Raw genomic sequence first — 13,425 nt, 5'->3', positions numbered from 1 at the left:
CTTTGCATTTGGTTTGTTAACATCTTATCCCCTTGTATCTTGTTTGTTGTGTGATTTTTTTTTTTATGTGCTCTGGTTTGTGTGAGGTATATGAAGCCAAATTAAATGTGTAGTGAAATGTCATTGAATTTGGAATCCTAAACCTGCTTTTATCTTGCTTTACAACTGAATAAAGCTGATGTTTTGGGAAAACACAGCCCGTGTGCTCCCTAGCGTGCTCCTGACAACACACACAGATAGTGTATGCGTGTATCTTTTGCCGCTTCTGCCCTCTAGAGAACCCCCACTAATATCCTAACAGGGAAGTAAAATACTGTCAGTCCACCCACCACAGGGACTAGCAGGTTCTTTTTCTAACAGTATTTTCATTGGCACATGGAGCTCTAAACCAAAGTGGGTTCTCACTCCAAGCAAACAGATGAGTGGCGTGGACGTTACACTCATTCCCGCCAGACCTTTGGTACCAAACACTGAACCAGCTTCACTGAAGTTGTGCAGATCCCAGGGCTGTGTGAAGCAGAATGATAAGGTGGTTAATCTGTGCGGGTTCAGGACAGGGTGAAGCAGGGAACAGTGTGGGGGGTGTGGTATTTCTCATTACGCTGTAGTACCTAACAGATCCTCTATCTTATGCTTTTACAAATATTTTACATTATATATAAAAAACCCTAAAAAAACCCAAGAAACCAAATATTTTAGATTATAAATTTTAAAGAATTTAAAGAATTTTAGGTAAGTTTTTCTTTTGCTTTTATTACAAGCATATAATATTAATTGGCAAAACACTGAGTACAAGCTTCACTATCATAAAATCAAAACATTTAAGCAATATTCCAAAAAAGATTTTAGACAAAAACTAGCCACCAATAGTACAAAAATTACACACCAACACAAAGCATAAAAAATGTAAACTTTTAAATTAAACAGTCAAAAATATGTATCTGCGTTGTCATCTCAATAAATTGCGACACGTGTGACGATCAGGCTAATGGCGGCTCACACCCCTGGACCCTACATCATTTGAGGAAAAATGGTTTTCTTAGACCCAATTAAGTTGTCAGAATAGACATTTACACTAATGCTACACACATTTTAGGGGACACTCAAACTTCAGTCCACCCTTCAGATGCGCTCATGGACGTGGTGAACCACGTGATGCAGGCGGGGATGGGGGTGGGGGGGTGGTTGCCTGGGCAGAGCCTCCTTGGTGGGCTAGTGGCTGGCCGCGCCACACGTGTCCCTGCGTGGCAGGGACAGGATCTTTGTGAAGATTATAGCTAGTTTGAATGATGGTTTTCTAATCTACGCATCCCAATTTATGTAGTTTGTTTAAATACCAAGGCAAACGAACACACTGGCTTATCACGCTAGGGTCACACGTGATGTGGTGGACTGTGAATGATTTCCTGAGGAAACAGAGAAACTGGATTTGTTCTGATTTAGCTATCTGCGCTGTTTACTTTCAACGTCTTGAGAGTGTATCTAATATTCACGTATAAAGTGGAAATCAGCTGGCTCGTTCCTAGAACAATCAATCCAATGACACATTTTAAATTGCTGTAAAATGCCCTCCTGTGTGCTCTGAGGAGAAAATGAAATGGATTTCTCAAGACTTCACTACAAGGAGGCATCAGATCTGCACGCCCCAGAGGGCTCGCCACCGTGGGAAGTAGGGCCGTCCCAGGCGTGGTCGATACACGGTGGTGCATCCAGGGCTGTGAGCGCGCAGGGTCTGAAACAGGAGACCCAGGGCGGCCACACACCACTTCACGGCTACCTGCCCGGTCACGCACCCTAAAATATTCTCGCGCAGGGCACACACACACACACACACACACACACACACACACACACACACCCCATCCCCAAACAGCACTCTTATAACAACAGGGAAAAGAGAAAACCAAATAGCTGAATGTACATATCTTGAAATTCCACCAACATTCCCTTTCGATTTAGCAGAAGAGATGTGACATTACAATTTAAACAGATGTCTAATAAATGCATCTTGGAACCTATTGCACAAAAGCATAAACAATGCTCTTCATCCATATAAAACAAAAACGTACAAATTAAAAGCTACTCAAAGTAAAAAGAAGAAGCTTGCAAAACATGTCACAATTTCATTTTATATGCCTGTAAATAAAGCTGGACCACGGAAACCAAACAATTGGATGGGAAAATATGATAGAAGGCTTAAAATAGAATAAATAATTTTATAAAGTTAAGTTTTCTTTTTTTTAACCCCCCAAATCTTAAATTCAATATTATATATTCTATCTGAATTTTCTATCTTCATGAAAACTGCATTTAGTGAGACTGCGTGCCGGGTAGCAGGTCCCACTGCGGGGACAGTGACGCAGGAAGGTAACTGAACAGGACTTGTGTTACCAGCGTAAACAGTCGTGAAAACCACATCACAGGAACTCCGTCTGTTAAGAAAGAAACTGATCCTGGCTTTCATGCTGGAAAAAATGAAACTCAGCCTTTTGAAGTGAAATGAAAGTGTGCCAGTGGGGAAGGGACCATGGAAGCTGCCCTGGGGCACAGGCTCTGGGCTCCTGTCGGCCAAGGGGCAGGGGGTCCCTGGGGCCGTCCTGCAGTGAAGACAGTCTGCATGAGGAATCTTAGAAAAATAGGTACGTCTGCTGCTGAGGTTTTGTCAGGTTAACACGATTACAAAAGGGGGTCACAGGAGGGTCAGCAGCCAGCCGGTGGTGTTAGCCAGGCTCCGACTATCTCTGCCTCTCTGTGTATCAAAACTCCACTTAGCACCATAGCAAATTCAAGTGATTTCAAAGATAGCTACAAAGTTACAAATATATATGATGAGATTACCACAGCGATACTCAGTCTAATCTGAACCGTGAGCTGATTTTGTTTGAATTTGGATGCTTACACTGTTGAACCCTCCCCTCCTCCACCACCCAGGAAAATACCCAAGTTCCAATGCTACACCTAAAACCGCACCAGTGGTTGCAGAGCGTGTCAGCAGTGACGTGTATGCTGAGGTAGACAGGTGATATTTACTCATACACGACTACTCATTGAACCTCGTGGAGCAACTCTAAGACAGGATTTGGATGAACAGCAAGCTTAGCGAACTGAACATGGCAAACTGGGAGTTAATGGGCTTCAGGGAGAGGTGAATGTTGACCAATTCCTAACAGAACCTGTTTTTAGGTTTCTAAAAGGCCTCACATTAGAGTCACTTGGACTGAATTAATTTGAACGGTTTTCTTGTCACCAAGATTAGGTCTTACATATATGGAAGAGGAAGCAGAAGAAACCCAACCGTAACTTTCAAAGCAAAGTGAGAAGAAATCCTAGTCAGGATGGTGACATACTCCATGAACAAAGGAGGTGGGCGGTCACGGACACCGGTGCTGGCGGCCCCCTGGGGGGTGACTGAGGAGGAGGGGGAGGAACCCAGAGCTCGTGGACAAACAAGGACAAAGACGGACACAGAACCCCAGGACAACACTTTCACGGCCCCGGAAAACGGCTGCTTTCTCCTCCTGCCTTTACACATTCCGAGTTACTCTTTTAAAAGGACAAATACTTATGTGCTGGCAGAGTTTATTCACTAATTCCACAAAAATATTAACATGTGGGAAGAGAAAGGGGTTAACAATGCCTGCGACTGGCATTTCAGGTCATTATGGAACTGAAAATGCAATCAGCAGGCTCCTCTGCTTCCGGGAGGGTGCGCCTCCCCGACAGCAGCCTCAGGTGTGGGCGGCAGACGCAGGGCAGAGCTGTCCACGGGAGGGCGTGGGCGGCCGAGCTGGGAACCGCAGTCTGCAGCCCTCCTCTGACCCACGGTGCCTTCTCAGGAAAACCCCCACACAATGCCACCCCCCGCTCCAGCACGATGAACACGGGAAAGAATTAAGTAGGGAATTTAAGTGGCAGCCCTGAACGATCAGAGCCCTATTTGATACCAGTAATGTTTAAGAACATGAATGACTCTGCAAACCAGCATTAAGCCGGCCAAGCCACCTCTGGTCTACCCTGCGGAGCTGCGGCCGCGTCTGGGGAGCAGCGGGTGGGGCTCCTCCCTCGCCTCAGGGCCACTGGCCCCACTGGGGCCTCAGCCTCGGAGCCCAGAGTGACCGGCCAGGCAGGGGGCGAGGCAGGGGAACTGTTGGCTTTTCATGGTTCCTAATGTGGAAAATTAAATACTGTGGCTAACTCATAGTATTAATGGAATGCTTTTAAATTAACCCTTTATATACCTTCTAAGTCTTCAGGAAGCTAAAGGCAACATAAATATTGTCATTCACCATGAAGAGATATTTTTCAATAACTTAGGAAGGGTTCAGTAAACGTACAAGTATTTTTGAGGCTTATCGTGAACCCTAATTCATAAACGAAACGGAAATGACCAGATCTTCAAGGCCTGGAAAGCAAGTAGAGGTCGTGTGGCCGCTATGTTTACCATCTAGTCTGTGAGGGGCGCCCTTCGGCCGCTGAGACTGTGAAGTGTTTCGTCTTGTAACCGTGGTGCTGGTAGTGTCTTGTTGAATGTGAATTCTCTCATACAAAAGTTATAAATACTCTCTATTCAGAAATCTGGTCCCCACGACACCCGCAGGTGACATGGCGGTGCAGCGGGGCCCGGCCCGGGGCCGAGCTCAGAGCAGGTCCATCTTGGGTCTGTAGTGCAGCAGGAGCGGTGCCTTCTGTAAGACAAAGTCAGAGCATGGCGCCTGGTCACAACCGCCAGCAGTGCGGACAACCGCCAGCAGTGCGGACAGCCGCCCTCCCTGGGGCCCAGGTGCCCCGGGGCCTGCACACACCTGCGGCCCCACCCAGTCCCGTCGGCTTTCACCCCCTTCTCCGGGCTGCCCCCCAAGCAGTCGGGGTCCTGCCATCTGCGTCCTGCATGGGGGGGGGTCACCTTGGCCAGGAGGGGCGGTGCTCACCCAAGGGCCCCGTGTGGCTGAGGCACTGATCATTTCAGAATGACTGCCTTTCACAACAGTCCTGTGACAGTTACTTATTTCTAAGCTCTTGGTTGAAAATATGCACAGAAAAGTAGTTGCCATTTGTAGCCGACTCTGACGATCAAACAATCTAACCTTTACAAAGTCTTACCTTGAATCTCCACCTCGTGACAACCACAAATTTGAGCGTGTGGTCCTTGCCCAGAATTTCCTCGTTGCATAAAATGTCCAGCTGGCGGGAGAAGAAGGGTTCAGTCAGGGCGCCAAGGGCATGGCACTCGGCACCCCTGGCCTCCGGGCTGTGCCAGCTGTCAGTCACCCGTGGGTGACGTGTCCCGTTTCCAGGTGGCACAGGTGGGGAGTGCTCGGCAGGCCCCACCCCAACCCAACTGAGGCCTGAGGGGTCCACAACCACCATGCCCTGTCCCCGCCAGGGCCCTTGGCTGAGGTCACCACTGCACCTGTCTCCCCACCTCAGTCCACTCTTGGCTGTTTGTCCCTCTTACCTCAGTGGAAAAAGGAAACGGGTTCTTCAGATGGTCTTTTTCCTTTCTTTTTTAAAAAGACTATTTTTAGAGCAGTTTGAGGGTGAGAGCAACACTGAGAGGGAGGTTCAGAGAGAGATCTCCCATGCGCCCCCGTCCCCCCACTATCCACATCCGCACCAGGATGAGACATCTGTGATGGTGGACGGGCCTCCACGGACACGTCATCACCACCCAGAGTCCACAGATGACCGCAGGGCCACCCCTGGTGGTGCACATTCTGTGGGTTTGGACAAGGGCATCAGGACAGGTGCCCACCACCGCAGTACCACCCAGAGTTGCTCCCCGGCCCCCACATCCCCCGTGCTCCACCTGCTCACCCTCCTCCCCCCAAACCGACAACCGCCGATCTTGGTGCTGTCTCCGTGGTTCTGCCTTTTCTGGGATGTCCCACAGCCGGAATCCTATTGCGTCTTTCCCTCAGTAATGTGCATTTAAGGGTCCTCCGTGTCTTTTCATAGCTTGGGCGCTCGTTTCTCACGAGCTCGAGTAATAGTCCATTGTCTGGGTGCAGCACGGTTAATTTACCCACTCACACACTGAAGGGCGTCTTGGTTGTTTCCAGGTTTTGGCGATTATGAATGAAGCTGCTATAAACATCCGTGTACAGGTTTTGGTGTGGACATAAGGTTTCAGTTAATGCGGGTGAACACCACGGAGCATGATTGCTGGACTGCATGGTGAGACTATATTTAGTTTTGGAAGAAACTGCCAAGTTGTCTCCCACCAGCTGTGGACGGGAGTTCCTGTTGCTCCGAATCCTCGCCAGCATGTGGTGGTCAGAGGTCTGGATTTTGGCCGTTCTGGAATGGTATCTCATTGTTTAATCTGTTTCCCTGATGACAAATGATGTTGACTCAGATGGTCTTTTTAAACTTCTCCCTCAGGACGAGGGGAAAAGGCCCCTGCATCTGCGGGAGGGCTGGGCAGCGGGGCACACAAGGGGCCACGTGGGGCTGGCTCCAAGAAGACTGCCTGATGCCGAACCCCACCTCCCCCAGGCAGGCCCCGCACCCACACCGACCCTCTGGATGACCTCACCTTGACCCTGGGCTCCAAATGGCAGCACACACCACGGATCCCAACCTTGACTTGGGGCCCTGACCTCTTAGTTCACCTTCCACTCTGCACAGGCAGTGGCCACAGCAGCCTCTCCCCAGAGGCCATCCCCCCAGCGCACAGCCCCGAGCCCTGCTCCCCCAGCAGCCCCACCAAACACACCAGCTGCCCTGAAACCACACCCTCAACTTAACCCATCAGAGTCCTGCCTGAAAGCCCGTAGGCCCATCCCTCCGGATTCTTCTGTCCTCACAGCTTTCCACTAGTTCTGCGTCTCAGAACTTCTGCCTCTCTTCGTGTGTATCAACAGTTCATTTCTGTTTTTGTTTTTTTTAAATGTGGTAAAATACACATAAAATGTACCATTCTCACCATTTTCAAGTGTCCAGTCAGTGGCAGGAAGCACGTTCACACTGTTGTGCAACCGTCCCGACCCTCCACCTCCAGAACTTGTTCATCTTCCCAGACTGCCCCCAAGAAACACCAGCTCCCCATCTCTCCCGTCCCCAGCTCCCCGACACCCACCATCCACTTTCTGTCTCTATGATCTGACTCCTCTGGGGACTCACGGGAGTGAGACCATCCAGTGTTGTCCCTTTGGGGCTGGCTCATGTCACTGAGCCCAGTGTCCTCAGGGTTCACCCAGGTGGTGGCAGGTGCCTGCACCTCCTCCCTGTTTAAGGCTGAATAACACTCCATCGTGTGGATTGTTGTCTGTTTTATCTGTCCATCCGTCCGTCCATCCTTCTATCTGTCCATCTGTCTTTCCATCCATCCATCCGTCAATCCACCCATTCGTCAGTCTGTTCGTCCATCTTTCCATCTGTCCGTCCATCCATCTATCCATCCATCATCTGTCCATCCTCCTGTTGTCCATCCATCCATCCTTCCATCTGTCCGTCCACCCATCTGTCCATCCGTCTATCATCTGTCAGCCCTTCTGTCTGTCCACCTGTCCATCCATCCGTCTGTCCATCCATCTTTCCATCTGTCCATCCATCCATCCTTCTATCTGTCCATCCGTCTATCCTCCATCTGTCCGTCCGTCCATCCGTCCACCCGTCCACGGACACTGGGGTGCTTCCCTGTCTCAGCTGCTGTGCATGATGCTGCCGTGAACACGGGGGTGCCGGCCTCTCATCCAGACCCTGCTCTCCGTTCTCCGGGGAGCACACCCAGACGTGGAATGGCTGGGCCACGGGCTCATTCTGTGCTTAGTGTTTTGAGGACCCTCCACAGTGTCCACGGTGCCTGCACCATTTTACACCCCATCGCCCCCCCCACCTCCCGCACAGGTTTTGCTTCCCCATGTCCTTGCCATTTTTTATTTTCTTGTTATTTACTCAGTTTTTAATAGTAGCCATCCTAATAGGTATGAGGTGGTTCTCACTGTAGTTTTGATTTGCATTTCCCTAACAACAGTGACACTGAGCATCCTTTCATGGCTATTGGCTGTGATGCGCCTTCTTTGGAGAAATGTCTAAGCCCTTTGCCCATTTTTAAATCAGGTTGGTTTCTTTTATGCTATGTTTTAGAAGTTCTCTATATATTCTGGATAGTAATCCCTTATCAGATGTATGGTGTGCAAATAATTTCTCACATTCTGTACAAAATTTTTTCATTCAGAAAGTCCAATTTGTCTATTTTTTTTTACTTTGTTGACTGTGACTTTGCTGCCCTATCCAAGAAATCACTGCCAAACCCAGTGTCATGAAGCTTTTGTCCTGTGTTTTCTTCTAGGAACTCAACTGTTTTAGGTCTGACATTTAGGTCCTTGATCTAATCTAAGTTAATTTCTGCATATGGTGTGAGGTAGGGATCCAATGTCAATCTTTTGCGTGGGGATGTGCAGTTGAAAAGACTATTCTTTCCCCACTAAGTGGCCTTGGCACCTTTGTTGAACATCACGTGACCACATACATGAGGGTTCATTTCTGGGCTCTCTATTCAATTCCATTGATCTTGATGTCTGTCTTTATGCCAATATCACACTTTTTTAGTTAGTGTAGCTTTATAGTAAAAGGTTTGAAATTAGGAAGTGAAGGTCCTCCAGTTTTGTTCTTTTTCAAGATTGTTTTGGCTACTCAGGGTCCCATGAGATTTCATAAAATTTAGGATGCATTTTTAAATTTCTGCAAAAAACATCATTGGGATTCTGATAGGGATTGCTTTGACTATAGACTGCTTAGGTAGTATTAACATTTAACAACGTTAAGTCTTCCAATCCATCCACTTGGGATGTGTTTCCATTTATTTATGCCTTCTTTAATTCCTTTCAGCAATTTTTGTAGTTTTCATTGTGCAAGTCTTTCACTTCCTTGGTTAATTCCTAAGTATTTTATTCTTTTTGATGCAATTGTAAATTGAATTTTTTTTGTAATTTCCTTTTCAGATTATTCATTGCTAATGTACAGAAATGCAGCTGATTTTTGTGTTGATTTTGTGTCCTGCTACTTTGCTGAATTTATTCGTTAGTTCTAATGCGCATGCACACGCGCGTATGTGTGTGTGTGTGTGTGTGTGTGTAATCTCTGGGATTTTCTACATGTAAGATCATATCATCTGCAAACAAAGATAAATTTTAATTCTTCCTTTCCAGTTTGGATGTGTTTTATTTTTCTCCCCTAATTGCTCTGGCTAGAACATCTAGTACAATGTTGGATAGAAGTGATGAAAGCAGCATCCCCACCTTGTTCCTGATCTTAGAGGAAATGCTTTAAGTCTTTCAGCAATGAGTCTGATACTTGTAGTGGGTTTTCATATATGGCTTTTTATTTTCATGTATCTTCTATTCCTAGTTTGTTGAGTTTTTTTTTTTTTTAATTATGAAAGGGTACTGAATTTTGTCAAATGCTTTGCAGACCTACATCAGGTGCTTTGCAGACCTACATCAGGTTGAGATGATCATGTGGTTTCCCTCTCCATTCTGTTGGTGTGGCATATTACATCGATCAATTTTTGTATGTTGAACCACGCTTCCATTTCAGAAATACCCAATTGGTTGTGGTATATAATCCTTTTAATATGCTGCTGAATTGTTTGCTAGTATTTTGTTGAGGATTTTTGCATCCGTGTTCATCATGGATGTTGGTCTATAGTTTTGTTTTCTTACAGTGTCTCTGTCTGACTTTGGTATCAGGGTAAGGCTGGCCCCACAGAATGAGTTGGGAAGTTTTTCTCCCCTTCAATTTTTGGGAAAAGTTTGGGAAGGACTGGTATTAATTCTTCTTTGAATGTTTGGTAGGATTCACCTGTGAAGCTGCCAGGTCCTGGGCTTTGCTCTGCTGGGAGATTTCTGATTACTGATTCAGTCTCCTTACTAGTCGTAGGTCTAGTCAGACTTTCTGTATCTCCGTGATGTAGTCTTGTTAACTTCTGTGTTTCCAGGAATTTGTCCATTTATCTAAGTTATGACAATCCTTTTTATTTCTGTAGAGTCAGTAACAATGCCTCTGCTTTCATTTTAGACTTTAGTAATTTGTCTTTTTTCTTAATCCACTGGTCAAATTTTTGGTTGTCAAATTTTATGTTTTTTTTAAAATATGGTTTTTAAAGATTTTATTTATTTATCTGAGAGAGAGAGAGAGAGAGAGAGAGAACATGTGTGGGTGGGGGTGGGGCGAGGGACAAGCAGACTGAGCTGAGCTGAGAGCCCGACCCGTGGCTCGGTTCCATGACCTGAAATCACACCCCAGGCTGAAATCAAGAGTCAGAGGCTTAACCAACTGAGCCACCCAGGCGCCCCATCAATTTTATTGACCTTTTCAAAGAACTGCTGAATTTCTCTCGTTTTTCTGTTTTCTATTCCACTTATCTCTGCTTTAATCTTTATTATTTACTTCTTCTGCTAGCTTTGTTCTTTTTCTAGTTTTTCAAGTTGTAAATTTAGGTTGCTGATGAGATCTTTCTTGTTTTTAATGTAAGTATTTATAGCATAAATTTCCTCCTTCGCACAGCTTTTGCTGTATCCCACAAGTTTTGGTAAGTTGTATTTTCATTTGTCTCGAAGTACTTTCCAATTTCTCTTGGATCCATTAGTTGTTTAACTGTGTTGTTTAGGGGCGCCTGGGTGGCTCAGTGGGTTAAGTGTCTGCCTTTGGCTCAGGTCGTGATCCCAGGGTCCTGGGATCGAGCCCCATATCGGGCTCCCTGCTCCGCGGGGAGTTTGCTTCTCTCTCTCCCACTCCCCCTGCTTGTGTTCTCTCTCAGATAAATAAATAAAATCTTTTTTAAAAAGTATGTTATTTAATTTCCACAGTTTTGTGAACTTTCCAGTGTTTCTTTTGTTATTGATTTCTAACTTCATGCTGCTGTAGTCAGAGAAGACACTTCATAAGATATCTACCTTTTACAATCTACTGAGGCAATTTGTGTCTGCCCTCCTAAGGACCTTTGTCACTGAATTTAGGGCCAGCTGGATGATCCACGATGATCTCTTCATCTCAAGATTCTTGACACATTGACAAAGACCTTTTTTCTAATAAAGTCATATTCACATGTTCTGGGGGTTAGAAAATGGACACATCTTTTGGTGGGGGTCATCATTTAACCCACTATGGTCTGCCTTCTGGTCCCTCAAATCTACATCTGTCCCACATGCAAAATATATTCACCCCATCCCAACATCTTACCGTAAGTGTTGCCACCTCAGGAGGGCTCCCCAGGGACGTCTGAGCTGAGATACTCACCCAAGTTTCTGTCCACCAACCCCCTGTGCGTACCAGGGGTGCTGGCTTTCATTTAATTCCCATCATTTACCACAAAGTACCTGAAAGTATCTCACCTATCTGCCTGCCCACCTGCTTCACCCCCTACCCAGCGCAGCCAATCATCCATACGTTGGTGAAATGAAAGAACAGAGTTTCTCTTCGAGAGGAAAGCCTGCTCTACATCTCACCCTCCCTGCCACCCCACCAGCTTCCCCTCCTGTTAAGGGGGCTCCCCATGCTCACATCTGGCCCTCCCTCCACTCTCTTCATCACCACGTCCCATCACGCTATCTGGGAGTGCGCAAAACAGAGATTTTTTTTTTTTTTTTCTGATTTGAAATCTCCAAACAAAGATGTAAAAACAAAAAAACCAAAGAACTTTAGAAGTATCACTTTCACAAATGAGAAATGATTTGTTACAGTTTCCATCTGCGGTACAACTATTACCTCGTTGAAAGATGAAAGGTTAAGTTTTTTGGCGATGAACTTCTTCAGGTGCAGCACTGTTGCCTGGGCCGAGCAGCGGATCCACTTCCGTTTCAAGCCCCTCAGTTTGCTGCTGTTGCATTCCAGGCAGATGCTCACCTGTAAGAGACAGGTACGGCTGGCAGCCAGCAGGGGCCCGCCGCGTGGCACTCTGAGGCTCTCTCAGATGCCTACTCACTCCGGGAAATGCCACAGTGCTGACCTGGTGAAATCAGAATCTGTTTTGACTTCAACACTGTGGAAAAGGGTTTTACTTTAATCATTTTATACACGTTATCCTAAAATCTCTGTTTACCATTTTGTGAAATATAATCTAACAGTGTTAATCCTGTCTTATCAACATAGTACTTCAAAGTAAATCTGAGAATTATTTACTCATTGTACACACGGCACTGGTCTCAGAGGGAAACGGATGCAGACTGCCACCCCCCCACAGGCTGTGCTGAGCGCTCCGCGGGCATGATGAGGAAGGACACACAGCCGGCAGAGGCAGCGCCCCCGGCTCTGCATGAACGCACCGAGGAAGGCCTTATAAAGGAAGCAGCAGGATGCCTGGCCTTGAAACAGGACAGCAAAGGCACTAGAGAAGAAAAGACTCTGGGCTCAACAGAAAACCATAAGCAAAGGCACAAAGTTTGAAAGTTCAGTTACCTCTTGGACAACCAACAATTCAGTGGGGTCACAGAACATGGTGTGTGACAAGGAACTTCAACATAACTAACTAAAAGCGATTTTGGGACCAGGGGGTGCCTGGGAGATGCAAAAGGAAGGACCTGCTCAACACAGCACTCATGAATGAATAATTCTCCAGTAGCAGCCACAAAAAATGGCACAATCAGACCCCCCAAAATTCTGATAAAAGAATTAACAAAGGAGGGATGCCTGGGTGGCTTAGTCGGTTGAGTGGCCAACTCTTGATTTCAGCTCAGGTCATGATCTCAGGGTCGTGAGACTGAGCCCTGCATTGGGCTCTGTGCTGAGTGTGGAGCCTGCTTGAGATTCTCCCTCTCCCCCTGCCCCTTCCCACTGCCTGCACGTTCTCTCTCTCCAAAAAAAAAAAAAGAAAAAAAAAGAATAGAGGAATTAAAAACAAAATACACTATGAATAAAAAACAGGCAGGTATAAAAGACAACCAAATACAATTTGTAAAAACTCAGTCGGTGGCTGAGCCACAGATTAGTCTCAGCGGAAGACAGACCAGTTTCATGAAAGATCAACTTGAGGAAATTACCTAAAAGAAGTAGATAGCAAGAGAGCAATTAACATAACAAAGAAAAGGTAAAAGGGGGAAACAGACAGGGATCTAACACGTGACAGAGATTCTGGAGGAAGAACGGGGAACAAGGGAAAGGTAAATTTAAGAAATAACGATTAAGGATCAAAATGATGGAGGACATAAACTCTCAAATTTAGGAAGCAAAAGAAATAAAGGAAACCTACACCACACAGACGTGGAGGAAGGAGCCAGCGGGTAGTCCTCCAGACGAGGCCGCTGTGCCTGCAAAGCCCGGCAGAAGGTAAGCAGAGAAGTTACCACTCAAGGGCACAGATGAAATGAACCATCTGTGAGCAAAACAAAAACTGACGAGGAGAGGGGACCCCCGTAGGCAGGTGAGCTCGGGGGTGGGACGCCCAGTTCCATCTAGATTGCTCAGGGAGTGTGGCAGGTTGGTTTC

At 46.5% G+C, this 13,425-nt stretch overlaps 1 protein-coding gene across 5 annotated transcripts in view; it reads right to left on the bottom strand.

The window, feature by feature from the left end:
* Positions 1–733: 733 nt before the first annotated feature.
* Positions 734–13,425, bottom strand: part of PCGF3 (polycomb group ring finger 3) — a 52,680-nt gene continuing 39,988 nt past the window's right edge. For all 5 annotated transcript variants that reach the window (XM_027598125.2, XM_027598123.2, XM_027598121.2 and 2 more), the window contains 3 exons: positions 11,710–11,847; positions 5,101–5,181; positions 734–4,685 (listed from right to left, as the gene is read on the bottom strand). In XM_027598125.2, the coding sequence (XP_027453926.1) occupies positions 4,638–4,685; positions 5,101–5,181; positions 11,710–11,847 (267 nt within the window). In that variant the 3' untranslated portion in view covers positions 734–4,637. The remainder of the gene's footprint in view (positions 4,686–5,100; positions 5,182–11,709; positions 11,848–13,425) is intronic.

Source organism: Zalophus californianus, chromosome 2, assembly GCF_009762305.2.
Source record: "Zalophus californianus isolate mZalCal1 chromosome 2, mZalCal1.pri.v2, whole genome shotgun sequence".
NCBI classification, from domain to species: Eukaryota; Metazoa; Chordata; class Mammalia; order Carnivora; family Otariidae; genus Zalophus; species Zalophus californianus.
The sequence above is the reverse complement of the archived record's forward strand: the minus strand, read 5'-3'. Positions and strand labels throughout refer to the sequence as shown.